Source organism: Haplochromis burtoni, unplaced genomic scaffold, assembly GCF_018398535.1.
Source record: "Haplochromis burtoni strain Fernald_Lab_line unplaced genomic scaffold, NCSU_Asbu1 Contig_135, whole genome shotgun sequence".
NCBI lineage: Eukaryota > Metazoa > Chordata > Actinopteri > Cichliformes > Cichlidae > Haplochromis > Haplochromis burtoni.
Genome location: NW_024582496.1, coordinates 627,150 through 645,598, shown reverse-complemented (window position 1 = coordinate 645,598; position 18,449 = coordinate 627,150). Strand labels below are relative to the sequence as shown.

General features: G+C 40.6%; 1 protein-coding gene across 34 annotated transcripts in view; it reads right to left on the bottom strand.

Annotated features, from left to right (window-relative positions):
* madd (MAP-kinase activating death domain) overlaps positions 1-18,449 on the bottom strand; it is a 62,529-nt gene that overhangs the window by 12,502 nt on the left and 31,578 nt on the right. For 7 of the 34 annotated variants that reach the window (XM_042224338.1, XM_042224322.1, XM_042224326.1 and 4 more), the window contains 13 exons: positions 17,675-17,776; positions 17,305-17,346; positions 13,995-14,054; positions 10,532-10,640; positions 10,210-10,396; positions 9,210-9,360; positions 8,690-8,893; positions 7,245-7,295; positions 5,829-5,932; positions 5,512-5,595; positions 2,288-2,446; positions 1,816-1,936; positions 597-659 (listed from right to left, as the gene is read on the bottom strand). In XM_042224338.1, coding sequence (XP_042080272.1) covers positions 597-659; positions 1,816-1,936; positions 2,288-2,446; positions 5,512-5,595; positions 5,829-5,932; positions 7,245-7,295; positions 8,690-8,893; positions 9,210-9,360; positions 10,210-10,396; positions 10,532-10,640; positions 13,995-14,054; positions 17,305-17,346; positions 17,675-17,776 — 1,437 coding nt within the window. Of the gene's footprint in view, positions 1-596; positions 660-1,815; positions 1,937-2,287; positions 2,447-5,511; positions 5,596-5,828; positions 5,933-7,244; positions 7,296-8,689; positions 8,894-9,209; positions 9,361-10,209; positions 10,397-10,531; positions 10,641-13,994; positions 14,055-16,891; positions 16,910-17,304; positions 17,347-17,674; positions 17,777-18,449 lie in introns of all 34 variants that reach the window. The other 27 variants (XM_014336313.2, XM_014336318.2, XM_014336324.2 and 24 more) reach the window with 14 other exon arrangements.

Sequence of the window (18,449 nt, the reverse complement as noted above, 5' to 3'; positions counted from 1 at the left end):
ACACACACACACACACACACACACACACACACACACCAGGTACAGTGTTGTCTGCTGCACCTTTTAAGTGCGGTTTTTGTAACCTTTTCAAAATAACAAGTTAGTGGAGCTTTTTTCCCCCTTTAGCCTCAAATTAGTTGCTTTCACTTTCCATTACATCATTTTTTCTCACCCCTATTACAATGTGGTAATTGGTCACTAGGAATCTTGACATTTAACAGTATCACTCATCAGCTGGTTGCTTGAGTGTGTTCAGCTGGTAATTACATCTCTAACAGCACTTAAAGGTAACACTCATCCAGTGTGCAAACCCATGAAATGTTAGGCTGTTAGGTTAAAATAAAAGTTAGAGGGAAAATGTTTGTGAACAGAAAAATCAAAGAAACATTAACTAAAAGCTCCTAGTTTAACTGTGATCTTCCTGTGAGACATCTTCCTATTGCTTACATGCTCTACCTCTCTGTATGTTTAACACAGATGTGCAAGGAAAAAAGAAAACCCCACAGAGACTAAACACAGAGCTAGCTGGGGTGAACCGTGGATACGCTCCACAAACACAAAGGAATTAAAGGGCAAAGGCAAGAGATCAGCCCTACTTAGTGAAAAGGTTTCCATGGCAGCATCCTCTAGTTGATCCCAAACGGAGCTCTTATCACGGCCTGGAAGAATTCCCCATGAGGAGCAGCAGGAGGGAAAAAAAGCAGCAAAAGCAGGAGGGGGTTAGGCGAAGAGGTGAGTAGGTTTAATGGCAACAACAAAAGCGGAGCGGGTCGAAACCCACACAAGACGAACAAAAACAAGGAGAAATGGACAAAGCAAGCCCAGATATTCACAGATCTAGAACTTGGCTGGCTTGTTATTTTATAACAGCACTCAAGGAGATGAGATATCTTAAGTTCTTACTTTAGTTTGACATTCTGTTTTGTTACACAGAGTCACAGTTAGATACCATTTTTTCTGGTGTTCTAAATTACAGTCATTCAGAAAAAGTCACAGACAAGTGCCACCTTCAGGGGTGTTAATTCATCAGCAAAGAAAATTAGTCATTTGCACAGGTTAGGAAGGAGTGACAAATTAAAGGAAAAACCTGGCAGAGAATAAAGCATTTCTATCTTAATAATGGAAGTGATCAAAGATGACAATTGTTCCAGCTATAAGGCCTTGTGGGAGGGGCTTCACAATTAGAAATATCTGTATACGCTTTTATATAAAGTCACCAAAAATTTTAACCAAATGTATATCTATGGAGATGTTGGACTCCATTGAGTCCAAAGTCAACAGCACTCTGAACCACCATGATGAAAGCATCAAATGAGGGAATGTTTTTTGGAGGAGTGATGTCTGAGCCTTCAGTGGCGTTCCAGACACTTGAAGAATCAATGGAGAACACTGAAACTGTTATACTGGCATGTAGTGGGCTACTACTATTATTACAATTATCTTTACAGTTTATTTTATTTTTTAGACAAAACAAAACAGCTTTTAACCTTTAGCTGTAGTTTACTGGTTTGTAGCATTTAACATTACATAATCCTAAATCATCACATGTCTGACTTCTGCTTTGCTCTATTATAAGCAACTCCCAAATTAGTGAAAGTTCACTGTGATTACATTAACTGGCAAACCAAATTAGGAAGTTGCGTAAGTTAAAGTAAGTAAGGGGTAACTGAAAGTGCTGCCGTCTTTACTTTAGTGGAAGGACCAATTTTAAGTTGTTAGTACAGCAACAAAGAACAGAAAGCAAGTTTTTACCAAGCATCAGCTGTTGGAGCAAACTGTAAGAGAAAGCCTTAGAACAAGAGAGCAGGAGCCTACCCAGCAGGCCTTCGAAAAGGTAAATCCTCATACTGGTGTCCTCGATGGGCTGTGCAGGCAGCCCCTTTGCCAAGGCAGGTAAATGATCTTTTACACCAGGTTTCAGAGTATGGGTCTTCCCCTTTGGAAAAAAGACAAAGTGAATCAGAAGTTATTGCAATAACCCCAAATATGTTCGCAAATGTGCAAATATAGAAAACTAGCTTAAATTCATTTAAACACTTTGACACTACTTGGGTTTTAACGCAACACGAACACTGATTTGCTGGAAGCTGTAGGTTTCCTTAGTTTAATCTTAGTTAAAGACACAAAAACTATTTTCCACTTCAACTTTTTCAGGTTTTAACCTCTACTGGTTGTAACTGAACTTCAACTGAACCTTGAAATCCCACCAAGGCCCAGTACCTTTTGTGAAGCTTTCACTTATTTTAACTTGTGAAGTCATAAACACAGCAGTGAGTCCTTTACTTACAAACACTGAGCTGGTGGCTGGGTTGGTTTCAATCTCACTGTCAGAAAGAGTCCCCCTGGACTGAGTTAAATGAGGGGCGGTTCTCCCGCCAAGGCCATCGCCTGCTGTGCTGCTCAGATCACTGTCAGCTCCGAGAGTCTCTCCAGAGCTATTGCTTATCTACAAAGAAAGAACCAAGGTGTAAGAACAATACAGAAGTGGGGAAGGTTTATTCTTGGGAGTATTTAGTTACTAAAAAACATTAAAAAAAGAAAAAAAAAGAAAAAAGCACAATCACGTAAAATAAATTAAACAGTTATGCAACATATTCCTCATCTTAACCCAGCAATACACCAGTTTTAAAAACCACCTTAATCAGATATACCTTGAAATTATGTTTTTTTTTCCCTGTGTACTTTTATCAACCTCTCACATTGTGGAAGAAGTTTGGCCACAACACACTTCTTTACTCTGATACTGCTGTTTCTGTTCATTGAGGTTTATGTGCATTTCTTCTATGCACAGCTCTGATAAAGACCAACCACATCATTTCAATCATAGTGAGGTCTGGGCTTCAACTGGTCCACTGCAACATCTTAATTCTTTTCGTTTTCAGCTGCTCTGCTGTAGATTCACTGCTGTGCTTGGGATCATTGTCCTACTGCCCTACAAGCTTTAGCTGGAGAACCAATAGCCTCAGGAGGAGATGAAAGCAGCACAGCGGGAGGTGAAACGCTGCCTGAGGGAAGCAAAGGACACCTACAGGAGGAAGGTGGAGCAGAAGTTGGAGAGGAACAATATGAGGGAGGTCTGGAATGGTGTGAAAACCATCACAGGCCACAACACCAAGAAAAGCACAGTGGGGGGGACTGTGGAGAAGGCAAACGAACTCAACAACTTCTTCAACAGGTTTGACCAGCCCACAACCCCCCCACCCTCACCTTCACTACAGAGTCCAATCCCCACTCTCCTACCTCCCTCGCTTCCCCCCCTTCCTGACACCATGACACCCCCCTCCTCCAATCCCTCTCTCAGCAGCAAGACATCTCCCCCCCTCCCCTCCTCCCAAACATCTCCCAGTGTCACAGTGGATCAGGTCAGGAGACAACTGAGGAAGCTTCGCCCCAGAAAGGCAGCAGGCCCAGACAAGGTGTGTCCTAGGATGCTAAAGGCGTGTGCTGCTGAACTTGGGGAGCCGCTACAACGAGTCTTCAACCTCAGTCTGCGACTGGGGAGAGTGCCCGCCCTATGGAAGACATCCTGCATCGTCCCGGTCCCCAAAAAGAACCGGCCCAATGAGCTGAATGACTTCCGACCGGTGGCACTGACGTCACATCTTATGAAGACTCTAGAGCGGCTCTTCCTCAACCTCCTCCGACCACAGGTACAACATGCCCAGGACCCACTACAGTTTGCATACAAGGCGGGTGTCGGAGTGGAGGATGCCATCCTGTACCTCCTACACAGAGCCCACTCACACCTGGATGGGGGAAAAGGCACGGTCAGGATCCTGTTTCTTGACTTTTCCAGTGCCTTTAATACCATCCGGCCCTGTATGCTTCAGGAAAAACTGAACAGGATGGAGGTGGACCCCTGCCTGGTGCTTGGATCTCCGACTACCTCACCGACAGACCACAGTACGTCAGGCTGAAGGACATCACGTCTGACACTGTGGTCAGCAGCACAGGAGCACCACAGGGAACTGTGCTGTCCCCTCTTCTCTTCACCCTGTACACCTCTGACTTCTGCTACAACTCTGAATTATGCCACATTCAGAAGTTTGCAGACGACACAGCCATCATGGGGTGTATCTGGGATGATCAGGAAGAGGAGTACAGAAGTCTGGTGAGGAACTTTGTCGCATGGAGTCACACAAACCACCTGCAACTCAACACCTCAAAGACTAAGGAACTGGTTGTGGACTTCGGGAGGTCAGAGAGGTCCACTGCCGGTTCAGATAGAGGGGGAGGAGGTGGAGGTGGTCAACAAGTACAAGTACCTCGGGCTGTGGGTGGACAATAAACTGGACTGGTCATGCAACACAGAGCACCTGTATAAAAAAGCCCAAAGCCGACTGTACTTCCTCAGGAGGCTGAGGTCTTTTAACATCTGCAGGAAGCTCCTGAGGATGTTTTACCAGTCGGTGGTTGCTGGAGTACTTTTCTATGCTGTGGTGTGCTGGGGGAGCAGCACAGCAAAGAAGGACTCATCCAGGCTGGAGAAACTGATCAGGAGGCTAGCTCTGTGGTCGGCATGAAGCTGGACACTCTGGTGACAGTGGCAGAGAAAAGGACATTAAAGAAACTGATGGACATTATGGACAATGCCGGCATCCTCTGCACACGGCCATTAACAACCAGAAGAGTCTGTTCAGTGACAGGTTGCTTCTCCCAAAGACAAGAACTAACAGACTTAAAAACTCCTTTGTCCCACACGCCATCAGACTGTTTAACTCCTCTCTGGAGGGGAGAGGGAGGGGAAACAGGAGGACAAAGGAGGGGGGAACAACTAAGCTGTAGTGCCTCTTCACCTCACTGTGCAATACCTTTTGTGCAATACTTTTGTAAATAGTCAACAGTGCAATAGACCTCAATACTTGAAATGTGCAATTCACTTGTATTTATTTTTCTATTTATTCTATTTATCCCCTTCGTATATTTTATTTATATTTGTGTGTGTGTGTGTGTGTGTGTGTGTGTGTGTGTGTGTTTGTGTGTGTGTGTGTGTGTGTGTTGTTGGTGTGGTGTGTGTGTGTATATATTCTGTAACTCTGTAACTTCTGTCGGTGCTGTGCTTTTTTGGAAATCGAATTTCCCAGAGGAACCCACCCGAGGGATTAATAAAGTTCTATCTAATCTAATCTAATTTGACTCCATGATATTCAGTGACTGTGAGGTGCCCATTTTCATTCTTCTTAACATCACTGTATGATGACTACATGTTTTTAAATGGTTGCACTCTTTGAGAATGACATCTGCATCATTTTTATAGAATTACTTTTGTTCATGGAGAGGCTGAAAACTCATCATCTAAGGACATTTGGCATTTTCAGTCTTCACTAAATCTATAACCTAGCAACAGCAACGTCACAGCTCTCAGAGGACTGGTTTGTTTTATTACAGCTAACAATATGCTAACACATACCACCCACATTTCTTGCTTCTTTTTTTTTTTTTTTTTTAATTACTTTGTAGGTGGAATAAACCGAAATTTAGTGACTAATATCTGAGTTGGCCATGCCCTACCACTGTGCTGGCCTCTGAGTCCTGGCTGGTGCTCCTTGTCAGGATTGGTGGCTCTGAGCTTGCTACAGATTCAGTGTCACTCTTCTGTAACCCAAAAGAAAAAAAACAAAAAAACAATACATTGGTATTTTTATATGTAATGGTATTTTCAAGGGCAGCAACATCAAAACTTGAATACTACAAGAATTACAGGCTCTGGCAAAAACATATACAAAGACTGGGGAATTAGATTGAACTATTAAGCTTTTATATTTTAAACCTAGTTTAATCTTCTCTATGCTTCACACATGTTTTCGCACAGTGCTGCATATACAAACCTGAGATCCAGATGTTACACTCAGGCCACTATCAGCACTGATTTGGGACTTCTTCTCCTCTGCATCTGTCACCTGGGGGCGCTGCTGCTTTGCTCCTTCTGACCCTGCAAAATAGGCATGATTATAAGCACATTTTCATGAAGACAACTACGCTGCCTTCTTACCTTATTCAGAGCCGCCTCACTCAAAGCCAGCACAGCACAGCGACACTGACGCTACATCCATCTGAAGTGCCAAAGCCTCAATTTAAACATTGCATTGCACTTGTGCACAGCAAAGCATACAGTATAACACTAGCTTATCAAAGTTTGGTATCAAAGACTTGGCGCCTTAACCTCATTCTAGCTGAAAAATACTGTAAGAAGAAAAATTAATAATTCCTGCATCTTAAAAAAAAAAAGTTCTAATTATTTTATTTTTATCTTTCCATATAAAATACTGGTGTTATAATGGAAAAAAAAACAAACAAAAAAAACAGCTTAAGTTGTTCAAGACCAGACAGAGAAAAGACAGAAGGGGCAAGCAGAGTGCAGTAAAATTGGGAAAAAGTTACAAATGAAAACAAAACTGCCAGAGCGTGTGACATTACGTCTCAGTCAATGCTGCAAATGTGGCCCAAGTTACACCAAAAACAGACACAGGCAGTTAGGCATGCAGACAAACTGATGGACGGTAAAGGAGACATTTTCTGTTTCAAGTGTGATTTGCAATTTGTTCCGTCACCTCCGCAGGTGCAGATGGTGACGAGTACATCCTGACCCTTCCTTGTTCCTTTTTCATTTCCCCCCCCCCTGGGATTTTGTGACATTTAACTTTTCTAACATTTCATAAGGCTTTTAAGTGTACCTGTGAAATATTGGCTGCAAACACACAGTTTACAGCAAGCCACTTGAAACTGGAAAGAATACAGTTAAAAGAGGAGGACAGGGCAGCAGGTATTCATCTCTGTTCATCATAATGCATGTTTGCAAGGAAAAAGAAACACACTGGTAAAACAAAATGACATATTGCTGGAGCTAAAGCCAGTAACTAAAATGAAATTCCCATTTTTTTAAATGTCAATTAAGTTCCACAAGATTTTGGAAACAGTCTCTATTAAACACAGCATGGCATTTTTGAAAATAAAAGGCTTTCTTTTACCTAAAAGTATTGTATTTGTGTAAAATGCTTTAGCCTTAATTATTTTATAGAAAAAAAACAGCCTGATACACATTTTATTTGTAAGAGTAAAATCAAGACCTGTGTAACTATATTTCTTGGGTTATTCTCCTTCATTTCTTTTTTATATATTCATGTATAAAAGATCCTGGTAAGTTTGAACAGGTAGACAGAAGGCAGCAGGAAAAAAAGGTCAGCAGCTGAACACCCTAATCCTTTTTTTGTTGGGTTTTTTTGGGTGTGTGAAAAGTCTCTTACTCTGTTGTTTTTCCATAGCTTTTTGCTTATCCTGGTGCTTGCTCCACAATTCTACCCAAGATGCATTGCAAGCAAGGAGAGAAAGACAGAGAGAGAGTCAGAGAGCTGGTTGAAAAGGCATGTATGGTGGATGAGCATCAAAATCAAAAGCAAAACAAAGTAAGCATTGAGAATCTGTCAATATTGACGGGAGGTATTTTGTAATGTTTGCATGTAGCTCTGCTTTAATCTGGAACATTTTAAAAAATAGAAAAAGAACTGTTTTTTGTTTTGTTTTTTTACATTGAATCCATCATGTGTAACAGCTACTAAGGGAACATTACAACACACCCGTAGTTCCTGGCACAAAGTCCTGGAGAGCCACACAGTGACGTCAGAATGAGCTTTTGCTCTAATTACAGGCCACTGATTTGCATTTATTGCATTTGTCTGGCTCTCCAGAGCACAAGTAAGACAGCAAGAGAGAGAGATCAGGAGATAGAAAGAGAGCGAGCGAGAGAGGGAGAGAGATGGATGATTTGGAAAAGAGCATGGGATGAGGTTGAGAGGCCGATTAGCCAGCATGTGAAATGGAGCAGTTGCAGAAGCCAGGATGCAAGTCTCACAGCTTTCTGTAGAATTGAAGGTGCAGCTTCTAACAAGAAAAGAAGGGGGTATGGGTAGGAGAGGCGTCAGGGTGGTTTAGCTGAGAAAGTCCCCTGTATACAGACCCAGAATAACTTTTGGAAATTGAAATCCTGAAGAGATTATTAAAGATTTTTCCAGTTACTTCCATCTGGACCAATAGAAAAGCTTCTTAGGTGACATTTGCATTCTTACTGGGACTGTTTACTGGGGAGTGATTCTTCCACCCACCATGCTGAGAGCAAAGGGAGCTGCTATTTTCTACAGCACACCTTGCAGAAAACCTGCAGTGAGGGTAGTCTCGACTACTGATGCGCATACCTCTGGTTTCCCTCATCCACTACTGCAGATTTACGTATTGGAAGACCAAAACAATGACATGCATTCAAGGTGCCGAGAGGCTAACGACAGAACTCTGGGAAGGAGGCAAACAGGGGCACAGATGTTTAAGGGAAGGGAGACAAGCACACGCAGTCCAGGCTGAAAGACAGGGATATATTCCAGACACTTTGCAAGGCTTTCATCATGTCTGCAACCAAGGCCTCATTCTGAATTTGAATTTTGAAAATCATCTAAGCAGAACATTATTGTTATTATTGTTGTTTTGGTTTTTTAGTTTGGCTGCCCACTCTTGCGATTATTTTTAGTCAAAATGTGTGGAATATTATTACCCTGCAAGAATCTGAGTCTGGGACAAGTGAGGGGATCTTTCTTTGAGACGGCTGGAGGAGGGGAGGGAGACTGGTATTAAGGGTGATGAGCTTGTAGGGGGAGGGGATTTTTACAGTGCACATGCAACCGGGCTGGAGTGGTGTACACACCAATCGAGGCAATAAAGTTCTCCTCATTCAGACTCCGGGTATCAAAATGGCGGGCTCCTTTGCCCGTTGTGTGGTGTGGCAGCTGCAGGTGGGGAATATTCAGAAGGCCCTGAGGTCTGGCAGTCTCCATACGACCAGAAGGACTCTCTTTACTCCCTGGGCTGCCAGCACTGTCTGTGGGGCTTCGCTTGCGCTTTTCTGGGTCTACCGAGTTACGGAAATTAAGGGGCCAAAAACAGAGGTCATCAAAAATACAGAAAAACAAAATAAGCGGTGGGTTAAACTGGGAATCAATTAAAAGTAAGAAAAATCACACTTTTAGTGCTTCGAAGTCTAACATGCAACACAAAGCTTAATATAAACAGTGCAAAGACGGACAAGTGTTAGTAGCACAGGCTCGCTGCCGTTACACTCCTCAGCACAAAGAATCTTAAACAAGCTGAGAAAAGTTAAAAAAAAAAAAAATAAATCCTCTAACTCACTCATTTCCACTCTTCCGTGTTAAAAGCATGAGGCATACCTTTGGTTTGATAATGTGTACGTGCTATTTCCAGCAGGCTGAATACACTGGCCATTCCCCCGAGGCCTGCATTAGTGTAGGAGTGCTCCAGACTGGAAACTGTGCACTTCAAGATGTCCAACATGCCTTTGTACACCTTCCTGTTCACCTCCTGGAAACAAAACACAGTAACATGGTTTCTACTGAAAAACTGAATAGAAAAATACAAATAACACTACAAGCTTCCATCGTCAAAGATTATCATTTCAAAACCTTAAACAAGTCTCAGTTATTAAAGGCAAACAATACTTTGAACAAGTCCCAGATTGAAACACTTCATATATAATATATAATCTCATGGAATTATTATTCCAATAGTTATATTCTGAAAATTAAAAAAATCCTCGAAGTTCACTGTTCTTGTAAGTGTTTATACACCATAAAAACATGCAGGATAAGTTGCTCTCGAAAATCTTGTGTGATGGAAGCAGCTGCAGGAAGCCAACAGTGGGACCATCACTCAAACTCAAAGAGTACCAACCAGGGATGGGTGGAGAGGGCAGAAAGGATACCATAATGTTATACATTAATGTATGTATACATTATGGGGGGCTAGGACTCTTATTGAAAAGCTGTTCTTTTGTCACTTTTTGCAGTGATTATGTTTCAAACGAAATAACGACCGCTAGTGAAAAAGGAGAAGAAAACCTACAGCCAAGCACTTTTAATAGATAAGTGCTTTAACATGCTGCGGAGTGGTGGAACTGTGGTTAGCTTTATTTTGTTGCATCTGTATATGCAAAAGCCTGGCAGGTTGACATCAAACACAGCAGAGCCTTAGAATACTGTTTCAGAACTTCCTTCTATATTGTTCTGGCTCAATACTGGACCAATTCCAAATGTTTTTGTCCAGATTAATCATTTAGACTAAACAAAATGAGAAAATATAGCCCAGGTTTAAAAATACTCCTGGTACAGGCAAGCGCTGTCATGGAGTAATGAATAAGAACAAAGATCTCACCACATCCCGAATGATCTCCTGCCTGGCGTCTTCCTCCGACTGGACGGCTCTGTTCAGCTTACTCAGCACAAACACACGAAGCTGCTCGTTCTCCAACAGGCGGCGCACCTTTTTCATATTGAGCCAGCCCACTCCCTGACCATCCAGAACACTCTGCACTACTTCCTTAAGGAACTGCTGGTTCTCACTGAATGGACATAACACAGGTTCAGTCGCACTAAACAGCAATTACACAACAATTAAAATGCATCCAATCTAAAGCCTTTAGCTTAACAAATACAAAAGAATTAAGAAATACTTTTAATCTAAAATCGTTTACTACCTTGTGTTGTTTACCCGGCCCTGAGGAGAGGGCGATTCTCTTTTCACAGTCGGACTGTGTTTGATCACTGAAGACTTCTGGTCAACAAGTGCTCGAGGTGCGCGTGCGCCTGGAAGAACAACCACGACAATTATGTTTCTAATACATCACAAAATAATAACACACATCAACTACAAACTACTAGCTCGCTACACAGAGGAGCACTGGATTAGACTCACACAGAGGCACTTGCTAACCAGGAATTGTAATCCGGGGGGGGGGGGGCTTTCAAATCAGATTTTTATAAGATTCAACATCAGATAGGAAAGAAAGCAGTTTACATCACTTTGTGAAGAGGACAAACACTGAAGGTTATCTACTGCTGAACACACAAATTACTGGTGTTGCTAGAGTCTATTATTACAACAGGAGAAGTGAAGGACAAATCAAACAGGGACATGGTGCAGACACGCTTCTTCTCTTGCTCTCTACACACAAACACACACAGGAGTCCTAATGGTGCTCTTGGTGGTGGCATCACACATTAGCAGAATAGTGATTTGAGGTCAGTGGGAGGACAGTGTGTAGCAAAACTACATCAGTGATAACATGCATGAAGGAAAATAAAGACGTGAGTGGATGGATACCACAATGCAGTAGATGTTAGGGCTGTGGAAATCATTTCATCATTGTAGTATAAAATGATCAAAAAATGATTCAAGTCCAAGTATTGCAATTTCCATCCATTTTAAACCTTTACTGTGTGTAAGAAACCTAAACGCTGTTACACATTCAGCCATTTCAGACAAAATAACTTCCACTGATCTGATATTTTATTATTGTTTTTCTATTCCAGCTACACCGTGTTGACTCAAACTACACATTTCAAACAGCCTTTCCTAATAGAACCTGCTCCTTCTACGACTCACCCTGTATGTGCCGGCGTTCATGCTAAATACTAATGTGCTGTATAACCTGTTCGGTTATGTCAGTTAACAATTCCAGTAAAAATTATTCAAACACAACAGGTGCATTCTCAACACTGACCAAAAAAAAAAAAAAAAAAAAAAAGCATTAAATGGAGCTTTTTCACTATAAATGTAACATAGAAATAACAAAAAAAAAATAGGCATAAGTGGAGGAAGCCTGACATTGTGTTCAGTCTGGTGGCCCAGTTCTAAAATTGGTCAAAGGTTCCTTTCATTTGCTGACAGAGCATGCTGGTTCAGACACAGAAACTCTGCTTTGACTCATCTGCAACTAAAATGGCCAGTCATGCTGTAGCAGCAATAACCAACAATATGAAAGGATGCTGTCCATTATAACCACACATACAAACATAACACGCGGGAGCGCATCAAGCTTCAGCAGTTTTTAAGACTGGGCTGGGTGAGGAGCATCCCCCAAAAAGAAGGGGATGGAAATCTTTCTTTTTTCCTTTCATCACAAGCTTGTTTACTTCCACTTTTATATGGCAGTGGGGATCTATTGTTTATTTCTGTTGTTGAAGTTTTATTGGAGATCAATGCTACGACTGCACAAGAAGAATTTTCAGCATGCTTTAGTCTGAAAAGCAATAACTCATAGCTGTTCTTTCGGTTTTCCTTATGATTTATTGTGGAAGGGATGGCAACTGAAGCAGCACTTGAAACACAGGGAATTTTCAAGTATGATGAATGTTGCAGCAGGAAGAGGGTGGAGACTGTGTATGGACTCTGTCCACTATGAATATGAACAGATAAGTCTGAGGCCAAATGAAAAGAAGCTTGTTGGAAACTCAGCTTCTCTATCCGGAGACTCAACTTTCATAATTTTTTGTTTGTGGCTTCTTAAAGAAGCTAGAAAACAGGGGTAAAATGCTCGGAAGACCTGAGTTGAAAAATAAACTGGAAGTGAGATCAATCTGCATACCAGTCTGAAGCCTGGAAATAATATACAACTGTAAAAGCAGGTCAGGGTACAATGATTGGTCAGATTTTTGCACTGACTGAGCCAGGTGGAATAACAAATTCTGTCAATAAATCAGAAACACTGATTCATCATGATACAAATGAAATAAATCTGTAAAAATATAACAGGCATAATTTTAAGATATGATTTATAGTTAAGATATTATTTGTGGATCAGGTGACAGAGTTGGTTGCCCCACCATTATCAAAGGAATCAGTGGGTTCTCATTCCTAGCATTAGTTTCAATGTCTCCCCCTGCGATGCACCTCCCTGTCTATTCCTGGGAAGCTTTTCTCATTACACATATTCTGATTGGCTGGTGACTGCAAAGTACAGCCTGCATATAGCTCTACTGCACAGTCATTATTCAAACACCTCTTCTTGTTTCGATATGTTTTATAGGGTAGCCAGCTCATCCATCCATAGGCAGGTGTGCTTAGCCAACTTCTCCATCACCAGGCACTAACTGCCTTTTTGCTTCATCTCACCCTGAACATGAGTCTTCACCATAGGCTGGGACATCCCACCATTTAGCTATGCAGTAAGGTAGTTTCTTTGTACAGTTTAGTATGCCAGCTAACACATGCTGTCCTTTTTGTCAGTACTGTACTTTGATTTGTTCTGTTGTTGGTCTGTCTGACAGAGTGGCCACAGACCATTTGTACCATATGCTCTGCACTTTGCCTGCACTCATCAGAGGGAGGCAAAAGTGGCCTCCCTCTGATGAGATCTCTGTAGGCAGACGGGCCATCCTTTGAGAGCCAGCAGACTGCAAACATGCTAACCCTGTTGGACAATAAATTCCACTTTACCTGCCCACAGCCAGCATGCCAACAGATGATGGAGTTCCATCCGGGCCGACTATACCTTGGCCCAATGTAGTAACAGAAACCACCAGATCAATTTTAAAAATTAAGAAATTGTCCCAGGCCACCAGCATGGCAAAAACAATGTTTCCTCCACGCCGCTGCTTTCAAAGCAGAGCTATTTGAGAACGTGGCCCCTAAAACTGACCCAAATATGAGGTAGGAGACTAATGTGACTATGGACATTTGCATGCAACAGTCTCAAGTCCTGTAATGTGCTCTTGTATAATACTACTGGTGTTCCCAGAGCTATGGTCAAAGTTCCAGTAGCTCTATTCAGGAAGCGTGCTGCAGCTGAGGTGTAAAACAACCTACACATGTGATGTATTTCTTACATCCTTTTATCCGTCTTGTGTTTCATTTGCTTCTCTGGGCTTAATAGTTTTATAACATATTGCTCTCATTTCCCTGTGATTGCTGAAAATATCCTCATTTGTTTTAACATTTTGTGATATTGCTAGTGAAATAGATGAGGTTAAACATACTGTGGCGTGAACAGTTAGTCTGAGAAAGAACAGTCACTATGAATGGCAGTGCGATAAGACAACACTGGACCTTTAATGACAAACACAGTGACTGAAATGGAGAGAGACACGAGGAATGCTGGGAGATGTAATTGACTGGCTTGGAGAAGCATGCAGCTCACGCGATAAAAGGGCAGAACCCACCTTCTCCGCTCCCCGGGCCGGCCTCTGTAATTATCTCCATTAGAGAATTTAGCCCAAATACTGCACACAAAACCCAGAATTAGTGCCGCGAAAAGGTGGACAGAGAGAGGGACACCGGCCCAGACACAACCAGTCTGAACATCAACCCATAATACAACACACATGCACACTCAACATGGCGTCAAACAATAGAAAAAAAAATATTGAAGGAAAAAAAAAAAGGGTAGACAGAAAAGAGAAATACACAGTATGTACTGATGATGGTGTTGACCCTGAAAATGTTGGATAAAATGAACAATGCCAGCAAGATGTTCAACATTTACAACCCAAGTAAGAGCAGAGTATAGCTCATACTTTGTTGTGCGCACATCAGTAGCCTGAACCACATGAATAATGCTGAACAGTTCAATATAGACAGTGTAAATCTAGTGCAATGGACTGAGTCCCTTCTTTTTGAACATGTGCATGAAGGAATTTATCACTAAGTGATTATCTTGTTTCAAGAATTAAAAACAAACCAAAATAGAAAGCAGTAAAATACTCAAATCTAAAATGATATTTGTTAAATAGTTCATTAAATCAAAAAGAAAACGCCACCAAACAAGCAAACAACACAACAGGTTAAGAGACAAGCGGCCAGGGGAGATAAACGATCATTCAACAGACTTAATTTACTCCAATATATATATTATATATAATATATATATAATATTATATTATATTATATATATATAATAATTTATATAGTATATAGTAATATTATCATAAATCATAGTAATTACTATAGTATTATTATATATATATATATATATTATATATAGTATATAATACTTATATATATATTATATATATTAGCATGACAGACATTCGTATCGATATTGAACCGTTCGATACATGCTTTCGGTTCGGTACGCATATGTATCGAACAATACAACATTTGTAATTTATTTTATCAATTTTCCTTCTGACGATGCTGTCTGTGTTGAGCGCTCAGTGAATCTGTGTTCGACTACTCCGCCTAGGCTGCACTGTCGAGCGCAGATCCACTGAGCGCTCAACACAGACAGCATAGTCAGAAGGAAGAGCGCAGGGCACCTCCCCCACCCTCATTCAGATCTGGCGTTTGGAATTATTTTGGTTTTCATGTGACGTATGACCCTGAAGGTAAGCGAGTCATGGACTAAAGTAAAACAGTATGTTGGATGTGCCATGCAATGCTCAATTACATTGGTGGTGAACTAGTGTGTTAGCGCAGTTAGCTCGTTAACGTGTTGGCCGTCTAGCCCCATGCACGGGGCGATCGGCGGTAGCTCGTTAACGGAGATTTGCCGTGTTGTGGCGTTAAGGTCATTTCAACGAGATTAACCTGAAAGCACTAGTGGGAACACAACGAATATGACTGCACATTTACGCCGACATCATCCTAGTGCAAAGACAAAAACAACAAGCATGCTACTAACTTTAGCCGAGTCATTTAGACAGCTGTTAGCACATGATTTCTTTGGACCGATGTAATATGCTGCTGAGAATATAGCCCAGAAGAAGCGGATAGTATAGCTTTTATTTTGGAAAGAGACATTTCTCTGTAATAAACTCTCTTTTCCAAAGATGAGTGATTCCTCAATCAGATACAGGGCTTCGCAATATCGCTAGCCCGACGTCCCGGAGCTAGCGATTTTTTCAGTCGGGCTACCAAAATCTATCTCTGCCCTGCCCGTCGGGCTATTGTAGGAAAAATATATGTCAATGCTTTTGCATTCTTTCAGAAATGTAGCTGGGTAATTATGTCATTGGCATCGGTGAGCCACTGTCAATATGTGACATATTGAATCGCGTTTGAATTTGCGCTTGTTTTTTTGCTTTCACTTTGCAATCGTGCGAACTGTGTATAGAGAGCGACAGCACTGATCTGTGAGTGATGATAATTTGTGCACCAATTCCTCTGACATCGTCTTATTAATCGTTAGCTTACTATGCAAACATGACAAGTGAAATCTCCGCGCAGCTTAAACATGTGAGAGGTTGATCGCGCAGAGAATCGCTGAGTGATGTGTGTGGTGTGTAAAAGCATTTCAGTTCTGCTGAGCCAAATAAGACAGGTCAGGGTGAAGAAGTGACAGCCAAAGAAAAGCTTACCACAAAACGGAAAAGTTATGACAAATCAGACTATAAGGCAAAAAGAAAGTGCAGCTTTATGGTTTCATATGGACAAAATAATTTCTGTGGCTGCAATATGACGAGCTAAATAACCAGGGCTGCACATAAGTGGTCCGCAGGTGCGCATTCGCTGTCAAAATAAAAAACACGCACAAGGGTTAGGGTTAAATTTAAAAACTGTACTTTTGAGTTAAAATATATATTTATAATTTTAATAAATGACAAATTAAAAATGCATGAACATTTTTTTATAAAATATCGACCGACACAAATATCGAACCGAACCGTGAATTTTGTGTATCGTTGCACCCAATATATATATATATATATATATATATATATATATATATATATATATATATATATATATATATATATATATAATATATATATATATATATATATATGTATGTATGTATGTATGTATGTATGTATGTATGTATGTATATAATTGTATATATATATATGTATGAATACTGAGCAGATGCCACACCAATTACAGATTATAGTCAAAAATCTTGACTGTAAATGTGTGCGTCACAGTGCATCAAGAAGACTCCCAACAGGCACACAAAGAGGGATGGCAAAGAAACAAAGGGGAAGGTAGGGGTTTAGATCTGTGGTGTTATAGGTGTGTCTTAGTCTAAGAAAAAGAGGTATAAAGATAAGCAGAGGTCACTTCAAGGTTAAAGAAATGCCTATTCAAGAGGTTACAAACTATCACACCAGACATAACATACCCGGGCTTTCAGGGGAATCTGGACAAAGACAAAACACATCAAAATCAAAGGAACAGAACATTTTCTATGGCAGCTATTCCACATGGTGTGGAGCTATTGAGTTAGTTTATCATGCTTTACCTTTTTTGTTTTTTTTTTACCGTATATTATTTTGTTTTTCTCTCAGCTAATGTGAAAATCCAGCCTAAACAGAATTCATTATAGAATTTCAATTTGCTCATCTCTGCAAAAACAACCTGCACAAGACCATGAAAATAATGTGAACTCTGTTTCTGAGTGGATTTTCTGACTCGAGAGAAATTTATTTATTTCATACATCCTCAATATTCTCCTTTAAATAGTGCCATATATGTTTGCCAATCCAAAAGGAGGAAAGTCAGGCTACAAAAAAAAAAAAAAGCAATTCTACAAACCTGCTTGCTCCACTTCCTCCTCAATATCAAAATTAAAATATTCTTTTTACCCCAAAACGAATTAGAAAAAGAAAAGAAAGGCAGAGAAGGAAAGTAAATTAATCAGTCAATAACATTTAAAAAAAAAAAAAAAAAACTTAAATTGAATTAGAATAGCATGTAATTTAAAGCATCCAAAATTGTATAATTGAGTAAATGAAGCCAGTGATGAACAAAAAATGTATCAAAATCATTATTTTTCCCACGATTCCTATTTTTAGGTCTTTTCATATCCCCACAAAATATATTACAATCTTTTTTTAATCACCGCTGAAACCACGCTGAACAGATAAGTGTACTGAACAACTAAGTGTTCACATAAGCCACCTACCCTTTAGACTGGGGAACGGTGTTGATTTCTCCCTTGCTGCCTTATTAGGAAGGGCAAGATTGGACAAGCTGAAACTTGTGCCGTGGTTCTTGTAGAGATTGCCTGTAAAAGGAGTGATGAGAAAAATCAAATACTGCTTTGTGTTTGAATTCCTCCTCCAACATGTTTATTAGGGGTGCAACGATACACAAAATTCACGGTTCGGTTCGATACTTTGGTGTCACGGTTCGATATTTTTTCGATACAAAAAAATGTTCATGCCTTTTTAATTTGTCATTTATTAAAATTATAAATATATATTTTAACTCAAAAGTACAGTTTTTAAATTTAATGTTGCTGAAACAACAAAGTAATAAAAAAAAATAAATCTGATTGAGGAATCACTCATCTTTGGAAAGAGAGTTTATTACAGAGAAATGGCTCTTTCAAAATAAAAGCTATACTATACGCTTCTTCTGGGCTATATTCTCAGCAGCATATTAAACATATCAGGTCCCCATAAGGAGAATCCTGTGCTAACGGCTGTCTAAATGACTCGGGTAAAGTTTGTAGCATGCTGCTTGTTGTTTTTGTCTGCTTCCACTTGTCTTTGCACTAGGATGATGTCGGAGTAAATGTGCAGTCATATTCGTTGTGTTCCCACTAGTGCTGTCAGCGTTAATCTGAAATGACGTTAACGCCACAACACGGCAAATCTCCGTTAACGAGCTACCGCGGATCGCCCCGTGCGTGGGGCTGGACGGCCAACACGTTAACGAGCTAACTGCGCTCTGGG